Here is a 21,882-nt window from a genome sequence, read left to right as displayed (position 1 = left end):
ATTTTGTCTGTACATACATCCGTCTGTAACCCTGACATCACGGGTGGGTCTGGTGAGCAAGCATTCAAAACTAAAACATGAGTACGGAGAGAAAAAGAAGAGCAGCTGCCAGTGGACAAGGTGGGGGTCGTAGGGGTGAGGAGAGCATGGAGCACAGTTAAAAAGGGAAGACTGTGCCACACACACACACACACCCCTTCCCAATCCCCATACTTCTCCTGCCCCCAATACACATACTGCACCTCCATACAAACACACCTCGCCCAAACACATCACCCCCCCCCCCGACCACCCCCTAACTACCCCCCCCACCACACACACATCTTCACACATTCCATCCCACCCATCACACACACCAACAAGGGCCCTATCCCTGGGGGGAGGGGAGTGAATCGGGGCCCTTTAGAGGGGTTGGAGGCCCATGCTGCCATGACAGCCCCATCCCCAGCACTATGGTCTTCTGTCAGCTTGGGGGTGGAGCCACGCGTTTCCCAGCCACGGTTGATTCATCCTGGGGCCCCATAGCCTCCTAAAGTCAGCCCCTTATGTTCCCTTCAAGGTTTTCTGCACGCCCATGAAGGACACCTCTGGTGCCTGAAATCCTGTACAGCTCAAGGCCAGGTGCCTCTCCTCTTATTTATCTATTTCCATTGCATAGTCTGCCTTTTCCTGCCTTTTCTCCCCAGTGCGAAGCAACTTGCTGGCTCCTTATTACACTGAACGAATCAGTATAATTTGCCTTCTCCCTGAAGAACCACAGCCAACTACTGCATGGGTCTTAGATCCCTTCTGGACAGTCCCAACTGGAACTTTCTTGCTGCAAACATAGAATTCCCTCCCTCCCTGAAAACACCTCGACCAAGAGCTATCTTCCTCTCTATTCACCCTCGACCTAAGTCATTAACACACATTCTGGGAATGGAAAGCCTCTGTTTCGCTTTTCCCTTCCTAATTCCTTGGAAAGGGAGAGAGCTCCCAGATCTCAGGTGCTCATATGACTTACGGGAGAGAACTGAGCCCTCTAGGGAGGTCTCGTATCCCCTTAGAAGCAAACTCCCACTGGGACAAACACTGAACGGGAGCCTCCTTACAGACCAAACCATATCCTTGTGCACGGGACACATTTCTTTAGCCGGAAATTTAATGGTCCCGTAGAGAGGAGTGCAGAATACACCAGAGAAGGAAGTTATAATTAAGGAGATCAAGAGATAAGGTGGCAGGCTGGGCCTTCACCAGCTGACAGAGGAGCCCAGTGAGTATCAGAGATCAGGACTCGGTGGTCCATTTCATTCACACCTCTTGACCTGGAATAACTGTGGGGGCCTTCTTTTTTTTTTTTTAAAACAGAGATAATGTGAAGAAAAAAAACATCCTTCAGAAAATCTACAGCTGGGATCCCAACTTCAAGTTTCCCCTGCGGATGATTGTGACAGTCGTGCTGTGCCTCATCTGCTTGTTCAATGTACGTCACTACAGTTTAACTGCACTCACAGTCAACTCTGCTTCCACACTCAGTAACCGTCTCCCTCTCTACCTTCTCCCATCACCAGTTCCTGCTCTCTTCCCTCAGGGCGATGCGTGTGAGTCTCTAATTCTGAGCCCAGGCATTGTGGCCTGCAGCAAAGACAGAGAACGAAGGCTTCTCAGTCAGGCCTCGGACCAGGTCCTGATTAAAAGAATAGGAGAAGCCTATGGGACGGGGAGAAGTCCATGCCGGGCTGGAGGTCAGCGGTCGGCAGAAAACCGTCCGGTGTATACATTGGGTGGTTTTCTGATCCTGCCTTCCTCAAAGGAAACCCACCAAGCCGGCCAAATATCAGCTTTCTGCCAACCCCTTTGATCCTTCCCTTTGCTTCTCCTGCCTCCGGTACCTGCATCCTACCCTTTCGCTTCTCTATCAATGTTTCCTTCTGCAGCTATCACCAGTAATCCTGTCATTACTCTTCAGTTTATCCTGGCAGATTTTTACCTCTCGCCTAAAGCTATGATGAAGGTCGATTTCTGGATTTTGGAGACTGTGAACTTGTCGTACATTAACCAGACCAACTTGAATTTATTCATTCTGAAAGGTCAGACTTCCAGCTTCTTCAATACTTGATGATAATTCATCCCGACAGGCAGCTGTCTACAGTGCCAAATTTTGAAGACGCCAGGTAAGCCCTGTGTTGGAGATCAGTGCTAGGCATGGACATGGTCAAATCAGGTGCCACCCAGAGCCCAGATAGAAAGGGGGTCCAAACATTGTATGCATGCAGCCAGGGACCTAAATTCTGTCCAAGCAAGTGAACAGTACAGGATGCCTGAACTAGAAGGAAAGGGACCCCACTAGATCATCCCCCTCCTGCCTCCCTCCCTTACTATGGCCCCTTCCCGAATCTGCCTCCTCCCTGGCTTCTTCCTGGGTCCTGTCCCCACCATCTCCAGCTCTCCCCTCCCCTATCTTGTGGCTGGTTCAGAAGCCAGGGGGTGGTGGGCAACAGGAGGGGAAACGAATGTGGGGGGCCTGTCAGGGGCTGGGCGCTCACAGGCCCTGCAGCGACCCCCCCCCCGACCCCCCCCCCCCCATCCACTCCTCCTGCGTGGGCTTCCTGTGACCAAGCGAACCCTGCAAGGTGGGGGCCACTGCAGGGCTTGTAAGCTCCCAGCCCCTGACAGGCCCCACATTCATTCATTTCCCCTCCTGTTGCCACCACACCTGGGCTCCGAATCAGCCACAAGATAGGGAGGGGAGAGCTGGCGATGTGAGGAGAGGACCCAGGAAGAAGCCACGGAGGAGGCAGATTCGAGAAGAGGCCATGGGAGCTACAGGAAGGAGAGGAGCTGGGAGGGGTCGTGAAGGAGCCACTTCTAAATTGGTAGCCTATGGGCACCAACATCTTAAATCTGTACCTGCATTCGGGCCTTTTTGTTACTACCTGCTCACAATTCTAATGTTAACCAATACTGGAAAAATCATTAGCGTTGCCTCCAAATGAATAAAGGGAAACCAAGGAATCTTGCTATGAGAGATCTGAATTGTGACCACATTAAGACTAATTTAAGGGCATGTTTACTAAAATGTGTTAATGCATGTCGTTAGTAAATAGGCCCCAATAAGATTAATGGGGCCTTTAGATAAACAATGTGCATTAATGTGTATTAGCAGGCACTGCATTTTAATACATATGGCCCTTAGGGATTTATTGTTAAAACTGATAATTCTGTCAAGAGGTTCTGCTAGTAGGAACTGAAACAGCATGAAGATTAGAGATTTTTGATGCCATCTGAAGCTTGAGATGTACGTAATCCGTTCAGTCGCTCCCAGTTCTCTGTCTGCTACTTTATACAGTGACTGGCTCTGACCTCTGCTGGCTTCTGAAGGTTCATTTATGGTCTCCAAAATCAATCAGCTTCTTGGAATGCCATCGCTGAACTTTAGTTGTGCTAGAGCACACAATCCACTCCATACTCACAGTCCACAAGGAGAGCGAGGTGAGGGGATGACAAGTAAAACGCTTATTCTGCAGCGAGGTACGATGGATGTCACCCCTGTTCTGTGGATTTAAAAATCTGATATAAAAGTTTGAAAATGGAAAACGCGTGTAATCTATCGTGCTTTGACTGCGTTAAACTAAGAACGCAGGGCTCTTGGCCAACCCTTTGAGTTCTGCAGGTCCCTCGTGCTCTGGTTCTCCCAGCTGGGAAGGACCTGGTACCTGGCATTGTGCCTGCCGGCGGTTTCCTGTTACCTGCCAGATTTCCCGTGCAGTGGATTACGAGTGGCTTGCGGCCTCATCTGAGTGAATCACCCATCATCTCCTCAGCTGGGCTAAAAAAAATCTTTATCTTACTTAACCAGGGATTAATAAACACTGCCAGTGCACTGCACGCCAGTTACAGGCAGGAAACTTCTGCAAGGTCATTATCTCGACAGATGAATTCATCACCACTGTGGAATCCTCCAAGATTTCAACTTCATGCAAATTGACTTAAGAAAGCGAGAGAGTCAGCCCCATGGCTCAGTGGCAGTGCTGCTCACCGGGTCTCTTCCATTCTTCCGGCCAGCCAGGGCTTGGCATGCTGCAGATGCACTGCTCATAGCCCCCCAAGAGGGGAGGGGGGATCCGATTCACCGTGCAATGGCAACACCGAGCAAGCGCTCAGAATTTGGATTCGGGATTGCAGAAAGAATCCCAGGCCGTGGCCCCCAGCCGAGGACTGTCACTATAACAAGTGGGTCAAGTGAGCTGGGAGGGGATTTAAAATAGTGTGTGTGTGTGTGTGGGGGGGGGGGGGGGGGAGTTGTTGCAAATGAAGACTTGTGTCATCGAGGTCCGACAGAGCTGAAAGCTAAAGGAACAGAAGGACAACTGATTGGCCCAAATCCTGCCCCTCCCTCACCCCGTTCTCGCTACATGAAACGAATAAGCTGGATATGGCCTGTGCTTTGGCTTCAGGCTGGGCATGTTTCATCAGTCCGGGGAGAGGGCTGGCACGTGGCACAGGAGGGGATACAGAGGGGGTTTCTATGTGCTCCACTCACAATGTTATCCGCTTTCCCTCTTTCCACAGAGAGCTGGTTCTACTCCACCTTCCCCGCAGCAGTTCTCAGCATGTTTTACGTCTTTCACTTACTGGCCTGTTACAGGTAACCTTTAGCTGCGTTTCAGGGTGGAAAGACACTTTTATTTTTTTTAATTTTAGAGGCGCTCCGTGTGTTGCTTGCTAAAATAGTAAACTCTTAGCTGGCTCTGTGACCGAAGGTGGTGGTGCTGGAGACGCATGCTGACTCTCTTATTCTTTGGGGCTGGCAGGGCTCGGGTGCCCTCAGGCTTCAGGTGGGAGACAAGTTGACCGTCAGTACAGGCGTGACATGTGCTGGCAGAAAAGGGGCGATGAGGGGCTCATCTCAAGGGAGGGAAACAGAGTAGAGTCCTTGAAAGGGTCCCAGGCAGGCCACAAAATCCAACTTAGAAAAAAAAAATCTCCATTCTTCCTCCTGCCCCCTGAGTTCTCTGCAGAAAGCTGCTTATAAATCTCACAGAAAGGACCATCGCTCCAGCTCCCTCAGTGAATGGACCCTCCCCTAATTATCCCTCACTAACTGCACCAAGAGAAACAAGGTTTTCCCAGGGTTTACTGGTGACGGAATAGTAGTCTGGCTTCTTATTTTGTACGGTTTTTATTGTGTCATACTTTGAACATTAGCTGCAAAGGCAGGTTAATTAGACAAACATTTTTATTATAAGTACAATATTATTATCACATATCTCATAATTACGCGCCCTTCCTTTCTGTATACATGCACTAGCAATATACCCTGGACAGAAGAAGAAAACTCTTTCACACACATAGCCCGCAGCCTGCGTCTCTCACAGCTCTGCCACCGAGCCACAGAAATGGTTCTGCTACCACTATTTGTCAGCACTGTCACGTGATCAGCCGCAGGATACTAAACTGTGAAGTCAGGCTATGCTCTGGTGGAGAGAATGAAAATGTAAAAAATGTACTTTTACAGACCTCCTCTGTCTCATTCAGTGACTTTGTGTGCCTTTTATACATTCTTTCCGAGGGTCCTTTAGGAGTCAAATAAGGGCACTTTATGCAGGCAAGATGAAGTTCATCCCATTAAAGAGAACCCCAGCTGTACTGGTGAGTGACACCTTCGGTGACTTCAAGGGGTAGCAGCTTTAACCTGGGAGGTGCTGTGGATTGCTCTAGTTTTTCTGTACCAGATGAATATGTTTGCGTGCATGATCTAGTTCATAATCAAGAACTGTGCCAGTTTGCATATTTCGGTTGCCTTGAAAATCAAGACTGTCTGGGGCCATCAGGAACAGGCTTGTTGCCCCTGATCTAAAACAAATGCAGCATTTCCTCTTCCTCTCTTTTCAGCATTATACATCAGAACCATTTGTTTTACAGGCAGCCAGTATTCGTTATACGGGAAATCAGATTGCATACTTGCTGTGGGGTAAGTTAAAGTTAATTACATAAGCACCCATAGAGAGAAAACCTCTCGCCTTCACTAAGATCAAAGGGAACGTCCGAGTCCTGAGTTGAGGCTGTTCCCTTCTTGGTTGGTGCCTGAGACTGAGAATCTGTAAAATACGGAGGGGCTGAGGGGTTAATGCAGCGTTGGTTAGGATTTATTGTTGTTGCTGTTTTTATAATGTGTCCTTTTTTTGGTGGCAGGGAGGAGGTTGTATCTCACCTTGAGCACTATTCAGATAATAACAGCAAGTAATAAATATTTTAAAAAAAAAAAAAATCAATAAATAAACTCCACTTGGGACTTGAAACTGTGTAGAGCCTAAGCAAATTAAAACCTCACATTTAAGAAAAAAAAAAAAAGTAATTAAAAAAATATGAAATAATAATTTGCGCCTGATTAGAAAAGTAATTTTTCCATTCTGTACCTATGGAAAAAATCTTTAGTGCATAAGGCCCTCCAATGTATGCGACTTTATCTCATACATATTCATTATGGAGATCCTGAAAACCAGGCCTGTTTGTGGCTCTTGAGGACTGGAGTTGGCCACCCCTGCCGTATACACTAGCTCTGGCCCCACAATGCTGTCACTTCCTGGGACCTTGAGTGCCCTTGAAATCAGGTACATGAGTCTTTAGAAGAGGAGATGGGGAGAGAGTCCGTAGGTCTATCATCATGTGCAGCTCCTGGAACTCCCTCCGGAATCCTTTTGGTGCTTAGAAAGTGGGGGTTGTAGATCTCAACTGAGGGCCTTGACAATTGGCTTTGCCTGGCAGTTTCAAGCGGCCAGAATCTTGGTAGGAGCTACGGCCACAGATCACATAAAGTCTATCTTACATAAACCACACTGGCTCCTGGTAGAAACCCTTGGCTTCATCTTTTTGTTTCAAATCTTTTTTTATTAAATTTTCCAAAATTCCTCCAAATCACAAACCCTCGGTGGTGAGTTGTTTCTGCACACTAGCGCCAGAGAAATGAAAAATACCTATCGCGACTTCCTCCCTCCCCCCAACATCAACCTTTGCATTTATTTTCCCCAACAACCCTCCCTTTTCCTTTGTGAACAAACATCTTACATGTTGCAGTATTCACTTAATCGTTGGATGGCTAATTATTTATTTATTTATTTATTTATTTATTTATTTATTTATTTATTTAAACAAATTTATATACCGTTTTCCAGTAAGGCTTACTGACCAAAACGGTTTACAGCAGTAAATAACCTTAACAATTAAAAAGGTTAAAAATTAATACTAAATAAAACTTAAAACAGTAAAATAGGTATGAATAAAAATACAACATTTTAGGTAATCAATAAAAATAATGATGACTAAACAGAGAATGGCCAATTACATTAAAAATTTTAAAGCAAGAATAAGTAAAGTAATATAATATAATACAAACTTATTTAGTCTTATTTACTTAGCTAAGATGTTTCTAAATCTTTAAAAGCCTCTTGAAAGAAATAGGTTTTTAAAGCCTTCTTAAATTCCTTCCGGCTGCTTATTAGCCTAAGCGAGTCAGGCAATGCATTCCACAGAATGGGGCCAGCAACCGAGAAAGCTCTATTTCTTGTTATACTCAATGCCGCATTCTTCACTGAGGGAATTTCCAATAAATTTTTACCTGTAGATCTTAGTTCTCTCTGTGGTTTATAGATATGTAAAGCGAAACACATCCAAGTGGAGTCACTATTGTTCAGCAGAGAATGGATTAACATGATGATTTTATAACGAATTCTATATTTAACTGGAAGCCAGTGTAATTTGTGCAGAATAGGTGAGATGTGATGTTTTAATGGAGTACCGGTAAGAAGTCTAGCTGCCGAGTTCAGTATCAGTTGTAAAGGCTTAATAGTAGAATCAGGCAATCCCAAATATAAGCCGTTACAATAGTCTAGACCAGACAGAATCAGTGCTTGAAGCACTGAGCGATAATCATGAGAAAATAAAAGGGGCCGCAATCTTTTCAGAACATGCAATTTGAAAAATGAAGTTTTAACCACTTTTGAAATGTGTTGCTTTAGTGATAAGTTAGTATCTACCCATACACCGAGGTTACGTGCTAATTTAGGGGTAGATTTTAAAAGAAGCACGATCAGCCTACTTTTGCTTGCGCATCAGACTCAAGCAAAAGTACGCTGGATTTTAGTAGATACGCGCGGAGCCGCGCGTATCCACTAAAATCCCTGGATCGGCGCGCGCAAGGCTATTGATTTTGTATAGCCGGCGCGCGCCGAGCCGCGCTGCCTAACCCGTTCCCTCCAAGGCCGCTCCGAAATCGGAGCGGCCTCGGAGGGAACTTTCCTTTGCCCTCCCCTCACCTTCCCCTCCCTTCCCCTACCTAACCCACCCGCCCGGCCCTGTCTAAACCCCCCCTTACCTTTGTCGGGGGATTTACGCCTCCCGGAGGGAGACGTAAATCCCCGCGCGCCAGCGGGCCTCCTGCGCGCCGGGCCGCGACCTGGGGGCGGGTACGGAGGGCGCGGCCACGCCCCCGGACCGCCCCGGGCCGTAGCCACGCCCCCGTACCCGCCCCCAAAACGCTCCCGACACGCCCCCGAAACGCTGCGACGACCGGGCCCGCCCCCGACACGCCCCCCTCCGAAAACCCCGGGACGTACGCGAGTCCCGGGGTCTGCGCGTGCCGGTAGGCCTATGTAAAATAGGCTTACCGGCGCGCAGGGCCCTGCTCGCGTAAATCCGGGCGGATTTACGCGCGCAGGGCCCTGCTCGCGTAAATCCGGGCGGATTTACGCGAGCAGGGCTCTTAAAATCCGCCCCTTAGTAACCTGTATGGTTTCAGTACCTATGGTTAAGCAAGTTGGTGGGGCGTTGGTAGGGTTGGATATAAAGCTTAAACACAGAAGCTCTGTTTTCTTTTTATTGAGCTTTAGACGGTTATGAGCCATCCATTGCTCAATTGTACTGATATAAAGTTGGATCAGAGAAAAAGTATCTGCCCAGGATGACTTATACGGAACAAATAGCTGAATATCGTCAGCATAAAGTTTGAACTGAACATTCAGTGCAGATAGAATTTGGCACAAAGGTAAAAGATAAATATTGAACAATATTGGAGACAACGATGCGTCAATACATGCCATTTACAATCAGACTGTGAGCTTTATGAGGTAAAAATTGCAAATAAGAATCCTAAATCTTCATAAATGCAGCCCTTTTGGAGACATCTACCTTTTCAATGTATTTTTCCATAGCACAAACATTATGTCCATTAGTTATTCTGTAATTGCAGCAATGTGGGAGCTTCTGGCATTAGTCATTTTTGCAAAATCATATATGAGCCACATCTTCCGCCCAGACAATTTTGTATACTAGTCTTTAAAAGTTGCTCCAGGAATATGATCAAACAATACGTGGAGGTATGTGCTACTTTGAAAATATATTGCTGTTCATGATTCCAAAATATCTGCAGAATGGGACAAGACCAAAACTGATGGCCCAAGGTTCAAATGTCCTGCTGACATTTCAGACATAACTTTGATTGAGTGATATGCAGAAGATAAGCTTGCTCTGGGGGTTAAAAAAAAACACATGAGAAACTTGAACTGCGTTTCTTGCAGAGAAATATTAGTTATCAGAGATTGAATCCAAGAAAAGCAGTGCAAATATTGATCAGAAGTCATGCGAAACCCCAGCTCCCTTTCCTAAGTCTCCAAAATGTTGGGTGCCACTAAGGGTTTTTCTTTCTTTTTAATCCTTTTACATAAGGGAGAAATAGTATGTCTTATTGGGTCTTCCGAGTCAAAGAGGTCTAACAATACCTCGATTTTTTCACATGTTAATTCATTCTTTTTAAAGATAAAGCATACTGTCTCACCTTCAAATATGACTAGAAATGTTGGTGAGGGATATTAAATTTGAGTTGGAGGTCTTGAAAAGACATTAATATGCCCTCTTCCGTAAATGGGTGAAAAATAGTCTGTAGACCTTTTGTCCTCCATTCCATTCAACTAGCAGAATGTGGTCCTGGTAAAAAGAATCGGTTTTCTATGAACGGCAAGTCATCTGACACTTTATAATTCAAGTGTAATCTTCTACATAGCCACTTCCAGGCTCCCTGCAGAGGTACATACAAGATATTTTTCTGCAGTTGCACTGGGAGAACATACATTGAAGAATGAAGGCTATATCTAGGATTTAAGGGCAGTAGCAACTCCTTCTCAAAGGATAAAGGAGTAAAGAATTCTGTATCTTTGAGCAAATCCTCTACATGATGGGGCAGGCCATATTATACAATATCCAAAAAACACATCTCGCCCTCTCTCCAGGCTCTCCTCAAGGTCTGCAGTGCTATTCTAGGCTTCTTTCATTGCCAAAGAAACCAACAAATGAGACTATCCAACAGGGTCATTCATCAAAATGCGAAAGAGCGTTATTGTGGGCGTTAGTACCATAATGCCCGCGATAACGCCATAACGCATGTGTTATTTTTCACATCTCGCAGTGGGTATGCAAATCTAGAAAATTTAGTCAAAGGGGAGAAGTTTGGGAGGGGTTTAAAAAAATGAGGGGTGTTTAATGTTGAGTGTGATAGCGTAATGCATTATTATTACACATTTTAATACCAAAAATAACTACACCTTTTTTCCTGTTGTTAAGCTATGTAAAATGGCTGAAATGGGATTTGTGATATTTATTGCAGATCCCATTTCGGGCAGGGGAAAAGGAAAGTGTAGTGGAGAAAGAGAGACAGAGAGCCTCTGGGGTGGCACACATATGAGTCAACTATTTATACCACTATAGGAGAGTCAACTAGTAACTTGAGATGAGGTTTTGGTGGTGGTCTAGGGTTTGGGGGCCAGTTTTACATGCACAGTCAGACGTATGAAAAGGACAGTATACATCTGCGAACATTTGATGTGATTTGGAATGAGGAAAGTAACACAAAGTTGAGAATTCTACAATGCACTCTCACCCTAACTTTATAGCACCTAGGTGCTAGAGAGTGTTGCTTCTGAATTGAAAAGACCTGGGCCTCCCAGCGTAAGCCCAGGTCCCTCAGCCTGCCAGTAAAAGGACTGCGCATATTTGGCTTTACCCAATTCCTGTCATCTGTGTCCTTTGCGTCTACCATATAGTCCCGCTTATTCTCTTTCCCCCGCCCACCCCACCTTCCAAACTTCCTCTGTTCCCTCCATCTGGCATCTTCACTCGGCTGAATGTCACTAACAAATGCACTTTACTTATCTGTTTGTTCAGCGAATCTCCTTCCACCAACAATCTTCTCAGAAGTTATTTCTTTAATAGTGAACAAGTCTTCACTAAGGCACCACACTTCCAAACTTTGAGGTGACCTTTTGTCATTGAACTCCTCACTCAGAAGGGCCCAACTCACAGGTTGGAGGTGGCTGGGCTTGAGTTAGAAACTCCTGGGCCTTGTTGACTGATTCGAAACATGGATCTGGCTCCCATATGTGAAGCGAAGTTTCGCAGAAAACAGAACTGCACACCGTATCTGCTGCTCCACCAGTGTTAAGCACACTAGCGAAAACGCCTTCCTCTGAGCCCGCCACGACAGCGAACACATCTTGGAAGGGAAGTACCTCATTGACCTCCAATTGTATACTCCACTGCTTTCAGAACACTCGTAGAATTTCCTCTTTTTCAGCAAAATTCAAAAATCTGATGATTGCTAGCCTGGGGCGACTTCATTACAATTGTTTTGTTCCCAGCCTATGTGCCTGCTCGATAGTGATGGGGCCGTGTTTAGACTGCATTTTCAGCGCACGTGGCAACCACTCCAAAAGCTTCTCTGGCAATTCATTACCTAAAATAGTTTCAGGGATCCCTATAAATCGGAGGTTGTTCCTCCGGGATCTACTTTCCAAATCTTCTAACTTTAAGGCTTGCTGATCCAGAGCAGTTTTTAGCTATCTCTGCTTGCAAAGATACCACACGGTCTCCTACTACTGACACATGCAACGTCACCTCCCTCAGCTGTCTCATCGCATCCACCAGTAAGGAGTGCATTTCGTCAAATGTATTGTATATCTTTTCAAATTTTATTTCTATCACTGCCCACCACCGAGGCTGTGCAATGGGATCCCGTTTCTCTGGAAGGGGAGGGCACTACTTGCAACGCCCACCATCTTACCATCCGCTACCTTGCTTTTAACTCTCTTTTCACTGTGGTTTTGAGGTCATCACTTGTACAGAGCTTCCCATACTAATCTCACTGCAGCAGCTTAAGTTTACCGTTCAAGAATTTTCAGTTTGAGTGCCTGATTCGGTCGAGGAACAGAACTAGTCTATTTGGAGAATTGGGCTCCAGAGCGTAGCAGAAAAGTGTCCTACTTCTCACATCCTGTCACATGATCCCCTCTTGCTTCATCTTTAAATGTGTAAATAAGCAGGTTTCAGAGTACATCTACCTTCTTCCTGCCCCCTACGCCCCCACCAGAAAATGTTCCTCCCTAAAGGCCTTTCTCTCCTGCCACCCCACCGACCCCCAAACTCTGGAAAACTGGCCTGCAGAAGACTTCAGGCATTCAGTTGCTACATGCCCAAAATCTGGAATGAGATGCCACTTTCCCTTCATCTTGAACCATCCTACCTCATTTCCAGAGAAAGGCAATGATATGGTTGTTCAACCAGGCCTTCCTCCAGCCTGTTCATTAACGAGGAAGAAATATCCACTGTGCCTGAAATTGATTCTGGGATAGCTACAAATTACCCTTGAACATATGCTATCATTTATTGTTTGTACCTGTTAGACTATCCTTACTGATTGTAATCGGATTGATTGGAAGCCATTTTGGAAAAGACAGAATATCAAATGTTTGACAATAAATAAATATTTGATCAGTGTTAAGAGCAAACCTGGGCCGTTTTTATTTCCTGTTCTCTGAGAGATTTTGAGCTCCAAATTCTAGCTTTTTTTTAAAGCTAAATTGTTTAGACTTCAATGTATATCCTTCCTCTGTTTCAATAAGTAAACTCTGATTTCCTGGTAGATCTTCTCTCCTTCTCAGTCACTCACCTAGCAGACTTCCTGCTGCATAGAAACTGATCCTGATAGGGGGAAAGGAATTTTTTTGTGTCTGCTCATGTACGCTAAGAACAGCCCTCATTGTCATGTCTGCTGTTTGGGGGTACAGGGGCTTTTCATCTTGTAGCAACTTGAGAGTTTGCAACTCCTCACTGAAAAGATCAGAGAGATAAGCAACTGAACAGGAAGCAACTTACACACAGTACTTCAACCCCTAAAAACCGAACAGTGCCATTTGGAGGCCTTACAATAGATTGCAGTCTGCAATACATGAGTAGTCTTTAACTTATAGTTGTTGAATATCTCAGCAATCTGAAGGTGCAATGTGTGTGCAGCTGCACTTTGTGGAAGGTTCAGTGTAGACCCATCTGTGTTCAGTTCTCTGAGTTAGAAAGAAATTGCCAGACTTAGGACTGAACTAAGAGTGCGTTAAAATAAGGTTTCCAGGCAAACCCGATTTTTGGAAATTGTCCCCAAATATAAAGTCTTCTTCTCAGTAGCTGTTTATCCCCTAAATGTGACCCCAGTCTGCCTTCTTTCCCCTAAGATGTGACTTTCTCTCTGCCCCCAAGAAGAATGTGGCCAATCAGTGCCACAGCATCAATACGATATAAACCACACATGCCCACAAATGTATTTATTTATTTATTGCTTAATAAATCTAAGCAATTTACATAACATACATAATCAAGTGCAAAAATAAAAAGCAGGGCAAAACTAAAATCTTAAGACAAACAAATTGATAGTGTACATGAAGGTTCTGAGTCTTCGGTCAAAGACCTGGTTAAGCAAGAATGTAAAAAACATTGACTTGAAGGCGTAGTGCTTCCGGAAGAGAATTCCAAACAGTAGGAGCGGTGGTTGAAAAGGCAGACTCCCTGGTGTCTACCAGTCGAGCTTGCCTAACAGAGGGAGTATTGATGAATCCAGCTTCAGTAGATTGTGAACCAGCATTGCACTTTTGAACATTACACAGTAGTGAATAGGCAGCCATTGTAGATCAGCCAAAACCAGGGCAATGTGTTCCCTCTTACTCTTTACCAATATTAAGCGAGCAGTTGAGTTTTTTTAAGACCCGCATTGCCTTTAAGGTAGATCCTGAAAGATCTACATAAATTGAACTGCAATAATCGAAAAGCAGTAGAAAATGAACCCTGGACCTCTGTTCTAAAATCATAAGCTTCTAGCAAATCTTATGACAACAATCCCCCAATCCATTAGTTTGATTCTACCTTTTCTCTTCACCACTCTGGACAGCTCTCTACTCTCCACAGCCTCCTATCCCCCCATAAGCTTGATCCTGGCTCTCCTCCCTCTCAATCCAGTCAGTTTCATCCCTGCTCCTTGATTTGAAAAAGTCAGATGGAAAGTAGCAAGAAGAGAGGTAATGTAGGCCTTGGACTAGTAGTGTAAATCAGAGCAGAAAAGAACCTGCTTCGTTTTAGGAAGCTGCAAAAGTCTTGTTTATCCTGGCCTTCCTCGACAGCTGTGATTTCATCCCACCTCCTACTTTTTAGGTTTACAGTAGCTTTTGCTCCTTAATTGCTAGCACTGCTTAATATTAAGTTATTGTTTGCTATTGTTCGTCTGATTTTGTTTTGTATGGTTCTTGTACTCCGCTGAGATTTGTGAATGAGTGGAACAGAAGTTTGTATCAAGAAAGAAACCATAAATGTGTACAGGAAATGTGATAGCATTATTAGGGACGCACTGAATCACTGACTGCACGTGCACGCTCTCTTCCTCTGCAGGGTACCTGCTGCTCCACATTCTGAACTTCCTCCTGGGCCTCGCCATCACTTTCTGGTTTGTGCTGCCAATCAAAGAAGGGAGAGGGATGCAGGTGCTGGAGGGGTTGGGTTACACATTGTGAGTACAACAAAGGCGGCACTTGCCTCTCATTGGTTCTGCTCATTTACTAGTTTGTTGTTGTTGAAAAAATGGACTTGAAATGACTTTTTGTTTGTTTGTTTGTTTACTGTTGTTTCCAGTCCGACGTAAACATTTTATTTTGTCGCATTTTTATATTTTAGTGGTGCAACAAAACCATTCAACGTGTGCAAAAACAGAAAACAAAACGAAAAGTAAAACCAGATGACATTTTTTGTCCATGCACACCCCTAAGTATTTTGTTTTCTTCCATCAAGGCTTAATCCAATGTCACTGTTGCCCTGTATCATTTCCTGCTCTTGAGCCTGGGATGGCACGGAGAGTGCCTCGGGTGATCATTCTGATCCTCTTCTCTTCCCTCCTCTCTCAGGCTCGGCATAGGTCTGATGTTAACAGTCATCGTCGCCCAAGTGCTTGCTGCCCAGTTCTTCTTCCTGCAGGATAAAGTTTCTCCCAAGGACCGGACCAAACCGTTAGCGATTAATAACAGGTGAATTGCAGCAGAGGCTTAGCAATACCCTCCCTACCAGGTCTGCTTTTTCTCACCATTTCCAGACGGTTCAATAAACCCACAGCTAAAGGAATATTTAAGCATGTTCCAAAGTCCCTGCTAATTAACAGCAATTACAACATACCACATTATGAACAGCTAGGAATGTGCTATAATCTGCAAACTGGCTTTCTAGGAGTGTGCACAGGTCAGATCTTCCTTTGCCTTATCATTAAAAAAAAAAATCCCTCACCTTATAGACCATTGCACCTTGTTTGTTTTACTTGCTTACATATTTGGACTGGGAGAAGCAGAGATGTGTCAGGAATTGCCTTGCTTTAATAAGCAAAATGGACTTTCAAGTCTTAAAATCATGAATCTAATTAGGAATCATTTTTCTAGAATTAGAGCTCTTTTATTTGGCCTGGTAATTCCCCGCTTTCTTTGTTTGCTTTCAGCTCCTAGAACCATGAGCCTTCATTTACAACTCCCTCCCCATCACTGCGTTTAGTCGGGTCATTCTGGAACCCTGCATCATGCGCTCTAGATCTGGCCAGCAGGTGCCAGCCTTAATAATGACCAGGACCAGGTCTTTCAAGGCAGTAAGAAGGGCCGACCCGGTGGCAGTGCTGTACATTGCTAGGCAGAAAGTGCCCAGTTCGATCGCCAAGTTGTCCAGCGCTCCCAGTGGGGAGAAGGGGAGGTCCGAAGGAAGCCTTGGTCATCGTCTTCATTCATAGGTGACACCTAGTGGACAGATACGGGGGGGGGGGGGGGGGGCTGTGATTGCAGGGTTACAGAGGGAGCCCTGGTGCATCATCCCCAGCCAAATGACTTACCGCAGTGGCTAAATTAGGCCCATGGATTATAAACCAGGAAGGAAAATCTCCAGGGAGTTACAAATAAAGATTAATGGTTCCAGGATCCAGGCCCTGATTCTGACTGAGCTGGAGGCCCAAAGTGCAAAATTGGATTTCTTTTCCGACAGCCTTTTTCCCCAATTCCATTCCAGTGGAATCAGAAGAAAAAGAAAAAGGGGCTGGGCTGCCTGTGCTCCCGTGAATTCCCATGGGAGGAAAATAAAGGGAGCTCCTCGGGCCAGAGAGAGGCTGCCTGTGTTCTGGTTCTGTGTCTCGGGCTGGCCATGCCTGGGAGTGGAGCTGGGGTTGGAGCGGAGCCCGATAGGCTGACCCCCACCATCGACATGCTATGGATACCTTATTTCAATGCTTTCTAAATAGGTTTTTGAGTGTTTCAAAATATGACAAATAAGAGACCAAATATCTCCCTTTCTGACAATACGCAGCTAAACCTATTTGGCCACTATTCACCTATGAGAAGCCCAGCCCTCCGGGTGGGGTGGGGACAGGAGCTCTCTGGGTTTTAGGAGCACCTTCAGGCCTATTGCAGTGTGCACTGAAGCCCTAACACTCCTGTTACTGTTTTCTTAGGAGAGCCTTCCAGAACTTCAGCTATTTCTTTATGTTCTACTCGGTAATGCTTGGATTCGGCATCTGTCTGGTGCGGCTGATTGCCAACCTTATCCTGGGCAGCTGGTTACTGGCGAAAATTGACAGATCTCTTTTCCCCAGGGGATACGAGCGTATAGACATGGGTAGGTACCAGCGGTAACTTCTGAACAGAATAACCGTGGGCCCCTGGGGTATGGGCCCTTCATGATCCATCTTTCGGCAGGAATGCTGATGTTGCCATGTTAGTATTGCAGTAGTTGCTTTTGGAAGGATGCTTCCAGCCTGTGTGAATGGCATTGCTATGCTTCAATTGCCTGAGCCGTTTACAGTTTGGAAAGGGACATTTATTGAAATAATAAAGGCAGCTCCTGCACTCTAACAAAATTATTTTTAGGTAAGTTCAGGTGGCCAAGTCGTTAAAATCTTCCTTTCTGGGCAGCAGACTTGGGTTCTCTTCCAGACCTTGCTCCAGATCCTTGGGCTGTTCAGGACTGGGCATTCTGCGGATTCACTATCCGCAGCCCCTGAGGAGGAGGGAGCCCCAGCTGTCACTCTGTGGTGATGCCCCTTACCCTAGGGCTTCCCAAACCCCTCAGTATGTCAGGTTTTCAGGATCTCCACAATCAATACGTATGAGATAAATTTACATACTCTGGATACCTAGAACATGCAAATTTATCTCATGCAAATTCATTGTAGGTATCCTGAAAGCCCAATTGGCCGTGGGATCACCAGGGCAATTGTGGGAAGGTGGCCTAGAGCCAGAAAATGGCAATGAACAGCAGGAACCTGCCAAGCAGTAAACAGAATGGAAAAAGCATCATTTTTCATTCTATTTCTTCAAATGCTGTATAGATAGTATGGTTTATTGGTTTATTAACCCTTCTCCTACTTAAGCACACTCCTCCAATGAACTTTAGTAAACCGGTACCACTGCTGTTCTGATCCTTGTCAGACCTGTATGCAGGATACGTGTAATGCATGAATTTAGCACAAACGCCTGAAATGTGAACTCCGGGACAGAAATTTAAAAACCAAATAAGCAAGAGCTCTCCCCATAATAATAGTGCAAACTTTTTTTACTCTAAAATATAAAATAAATATAACAAAATGTTTTATGTTAAAGAAAAGAAACAAGGCATGAGATGAAAAGAGGCAATGCAAAGTTGGTAGTTTAAACAATCTGGCTACTGCAGTTTCCCTAAAGTGGCACATTATTATAGTGAAATACCCCTTCCTAAACAGGCAATGGCTGGAAGCCTTTTTACAAGTTATTAGTGTGCAAGCCAGTAGTGAACAATACTAACTTCTACAAATTGGCTGATAATTTGCAAATGTTTCTTTTTTCTCAGGCTTTGGTTAATGTTTTGCCTGAAGTTTTCCTTGTTGGCTTGTTTATTTCAAGTGTTTTGTTTTGTTTGCTTAATCATTGTATTGGATTACTGAGTTTTTGTATGTTTCTAGTTGTAATGTTTTTATTTTTGATTTGTATTTGTTTTATTTTTTTGTATTGTATATTTATAATATAACTTGTTCAGAGTACTACATTTTAGCGAGTATCGCATTTTGATACATAAATAAACAGAAGGCCTGGGTATTACATCTAAACACTGGGCAGAGCCCCAACATGATACATCATGAATAAGTGTCCTTTTGCTCTCTACCACCAGTCTATCAGTCCTGGGGAAACCAAGAAGCTTGCAGGTCATGTTTCAAGCCAGAAATGCATGAGACTGACAGCAGCCCAAGCACTAATCACTTTCATTCAACTCTTTTTACATTTTCAGCAGAATTTCTAAGCTCCACAATAACTTCTAAATAGATTTCCAACCAGTATATATTTAAAAAGGGGAATAAGCCTATTAGGTAATACCATCTTTGGGTCATGTAATTTTAACTTCTATTTACTGGTGGTTTTATGGGCTAAAATTCACATATATGGTATTGGTGTCTGCTGGCAAATAAATTTGACTTATGTAAGATAACAGTCTCAGTAGCCAACAGCTCCTAAGTACAAGCTCCACTTCAAATTGTATCCAGATGTGGCACTCTTACTTCCCTAAACAGAAAATGTGTATCAAATAGGGAGATGCAATTACTCCAGGATTTAGTACACGACTTTCCAGACTTGTCCTGGTGATCCATCCCACAGCAAGCTGGGTTTTCAGGGTATCCACAATGAAAATTCATGAGATTATGTTTACAGACTGGGTTTCCAATCTGAGCAAATTTGGCTCATGCATATTCATTGTGGGCATCCAGAAAACCTGACTGGCTATGGAGTTGCCAGAACAGGTTGAGAAGCCCTGGATTAGACTGATATTAGCTAAGTTAGGAAAACTCGAGGGCAACACAAATTGGAATCATACTCAAGTGATGATTCTTCCCTGCTTTACCTCTCTGTCCTTCTGACTGCCTGGTCCTCTTCTATCCTTCCCATAGGTTACTGTACATGGATCGGGATGCTTCGGGTGGACCTACATCAGACCCATCCTGTATTAGTGGTGTTTTGCCACCTTTTGATACAGGAAAGGGAAGTAAAGAGGCACAAGACAGAGTTTCAGGCATCGACACCTCCAGGTACGAAACTAAAATCTCCAAGTGTGATGATGCCTGCTAATAGTTGGGTTCGGGAGAACGTCATCTTTCGAGCTAAGATAAACTTGTGCTGTTGGGATGCAAGACTCCTCTGGAAACAACCCTTATTTCCAACCATACCCCATCAGGGGTTAGAGAAGCTGTGATAATGTGCCCTCCTTCCCCGTACAGGTCAGGCCTTCTCACCCCTACCATGCACCCAAACTCACCAGATGGACAGAGGTGAGCAGCACAGCATGGTGTGCAGTCGGCAGTTCATGAGGCTACCCTTCCCTCCCCAGGCAGCGCCCTGTCCATCCCTCTTCTCCCCTGTGCCCTGAAGATCTTTGGGGATTTTAAAGGTGACGCCCGCCGTTTCCTGTGCCTGTTGCTTCTCTGTTGCAGGTGCCCCGCGGCTGTGCCGAAAGCAGCGCTGTGCCGCAAAGTGGCAGCTACTTTACACCCTGCTCAACAACCCCCAGCTCATCATGGATCGGAAGCAGCGTGAGAGATTCTTCCCTGAAGGCAGGGAAGCCCTGGAACGCCAGATCCTATCCACCGTGCACGCCAGAAACCAGAAGCACCAGGAACCGTGCACACCAGGAAAGGGAGCCGAAGACTGACTGGATCTGGGAAAACAGAGTGGCCCTTGCAGTATATGCTGAGGCTAGACTTCACCTTCATAAAGAACTGTAATTGTGCTCCAGGATTCTTCTAGAAACACGATTACGTAGTGAGCATGCAGCAGTTCTGCAACACAAAGGTGTCCAAAGCACAGAATAAACACTGCTGGGACCAAAAATCGGATTTCTTTCTGAGGCATCCATACTGCACAGCACTAAAACAGTTCCTCGGCAAATAAAGTGGAACACAATTCGGTGATAGTGACAGCCTGTGCGAGTCAGAGAAAGGGGTTTTAGAAAAGTCAAGGGCAAACCAACATCTGATAAATAAAGGGAGGTCACTTGATTAGGGCCGCTGTATTTTCTGCTTTGTTCTGTACATTTACCCAGTTTCCCAGCACCTTCTATTAGAACATAAGACCATACTGGGTCAGACCAAAGGTCCATCAAGCCCAGTGACCTGTTTCCAATCCAGGTTAGAAGTACCTGGCAGGATCCCCAAAAGTAGACAGATTCCAAGCTGCTTATCCCAGGAATAAGCAGTGGATTTCTGTAACTCCACCTTAATAAATGTTTATGGACTTTTCCTCCAGGAACTTGTCCAAACCTTTTTAAACACAGCTATACCAATAGCTTTCACCACATCCTCTGGCGACAAATTCCAGGGCTTAATTATGAAGAGTAAAAAAATATTTTCTCTTATTAGTTTTAAATGTATCACCTAGTAACTTCATTATGTGTCCCCTGGTCTTTGTACTTTTTAAAAGAGTAAACAAACAACTAACATTTACTCTTCTCATTCCACTCAATATTTTATAGACCTCTATCATATCTCCTCTCAACTGTCTCTTCTCCAAGCTGAAGAGTCCTAAGCTCTTTAGCCTTTCTTCATAGGGGAATTCTTCCATCCCCTTTATCATTTTGGTCGCCCTTCTCTGTACCTTTTCTAATTCTGCTGAATCTTTCTTGAGATGTGGTAACCAGAACTGTACATAATACTCAAGATGAGGATGCACCATGGAGCGATACAGAGGCATTATGAAATTCTCCTGATTTATTCTCCATTCCTTTCCTAATAATTCTTGCACTCTATTTGTTTTCTTGGCTGCTGCTGCTACACATTGAGCAGAACATTTCAAAGAATTTTCAACGATGTCACTTAGATCCTTTTCCTGAGTGGTGATTCCTAATATGTAGCTATAATTGGGTTGCTCTTCCCAAAGTGCATCACTTTGTACTTGTCCACATTGGGCCGGATTTTAGTATCTACGCACGGGCGTAGATTTGTGCGCGCAACAAAGCTTTTCCCCCAAGATGTAATCTAACAATATCAAATGAAGTGTGACTAAACCAGTAGTTGTCTTTATTTTACCCCATCCCCTCCAATAGAAGTTCCCCCTACCCTATTCCCCTCCCCCCACAAATCCCTATAGTACCTCTCAGCTGTAATAAGTAAGAAACCCTCCCCCTCCTTCTCACAAACACTGATCCTCTTGCCATCTAATGTATGGACCCCACGTTTTATGGAATTGGGGGAGAGTATCATGAATCTATATATAATATACAAAGTGGCTAGTCTGAGTTGGACATTCAGTTCCGGGGAACTCCCGGTTTAATCCACCAAGCAGCCAATTCACATCTCACTGCCACAATTATAAATTGAATCAGGCGGCAAAACCGTTCATCGACCATGCAGAGATCTATAAAGGGTAATAGTAACCTTGGATTTCATTCAATCTTGTATCCTGTAACCTCAAAAATGACATCCAAGACCACAGGCCAACTAGTCAATCACTTTACGGCATTCTCACCAAATATGATAAAAATGACCTTGTTCCCCACACTGGC

General features: G+C 44.8%; 1 protein-coding gene across 3 annotated transcripts in view; it reads left to right on the top strand.

Annotated features, from left to right (window-relative positions):
• The window catches only part of LOC115075238 (stimulated by retinoic acid gene 6 protein-like), a 40,015-nt gene extending 19,453 nt beyond the window's left edge, over window positions 1-20,562 (top strand). For all 3 annotated transcript variants that reach the window (XM_029575529.1, XM_029575530.1, XM_029575531.1), the window contains exons 9-18: window positions 1,348-1,462; window positions 1,949-2,069; window positions 4,552-4,627; window positions 5,562-5,631; window positions 5,905-5,953; window positions 14,734-14,851; window positions 15,243-15,362; window positions 16,814-16,977; window positions 19,277-19,414; window positions 19,817-20,562. In XM_029575529.1, the coding sequence (XP_029431389.1) occupies window positions 1,348-1,462; window positions 1,949-2,069; window positions 4,552-4,627; window positions 5,562-5,631; window positions 5,905-5,953; window positions 14,734-14,851; window positions 15,243-15,362; window positions 16,814-16,977; window positions 19,277-19,414; window positions 19,817-20,034 (1,189 nt within the window). In that variant the 3' untranslated portion in view covers window positions 20,035-20,562. The remainder of the gene's footprint in view (window positions 1-1,347; window positions 1,463-1,948; window positions 2,070-4,551; window positions 4,628-5,561; window positions 5,632-5,904; window positions 5,954-14,733; window positions 14,852-15,242; window positions 15,363-16,813; window positions 16,978-19,276; window positions 19,415-19,816) is intronic.
• The last annotated feature ends 1,320 nt before the right edge of the window (window positions 20,563-21,882 follow it).

Source organism: Rhinatrema bivittatum, chromosome 13, assembly GCF_901001135.1.
Source record: "Rhinatrema bivittatum chromosome 13, aRhiBiv1.1, whole genome shotgun sequence".
Taxonomy (NCBI): Eukaryota; Metazoa; Chordata; class Amphibia; order Gymnophiona; family Rhinatrematidae; genus Rhinatrema; species Rhinatrema bivittatum.
Note: the sequence above shows the minus strand (reverse complement) of the source record. Positions and strands in the feature narration are given on the sequence as shown.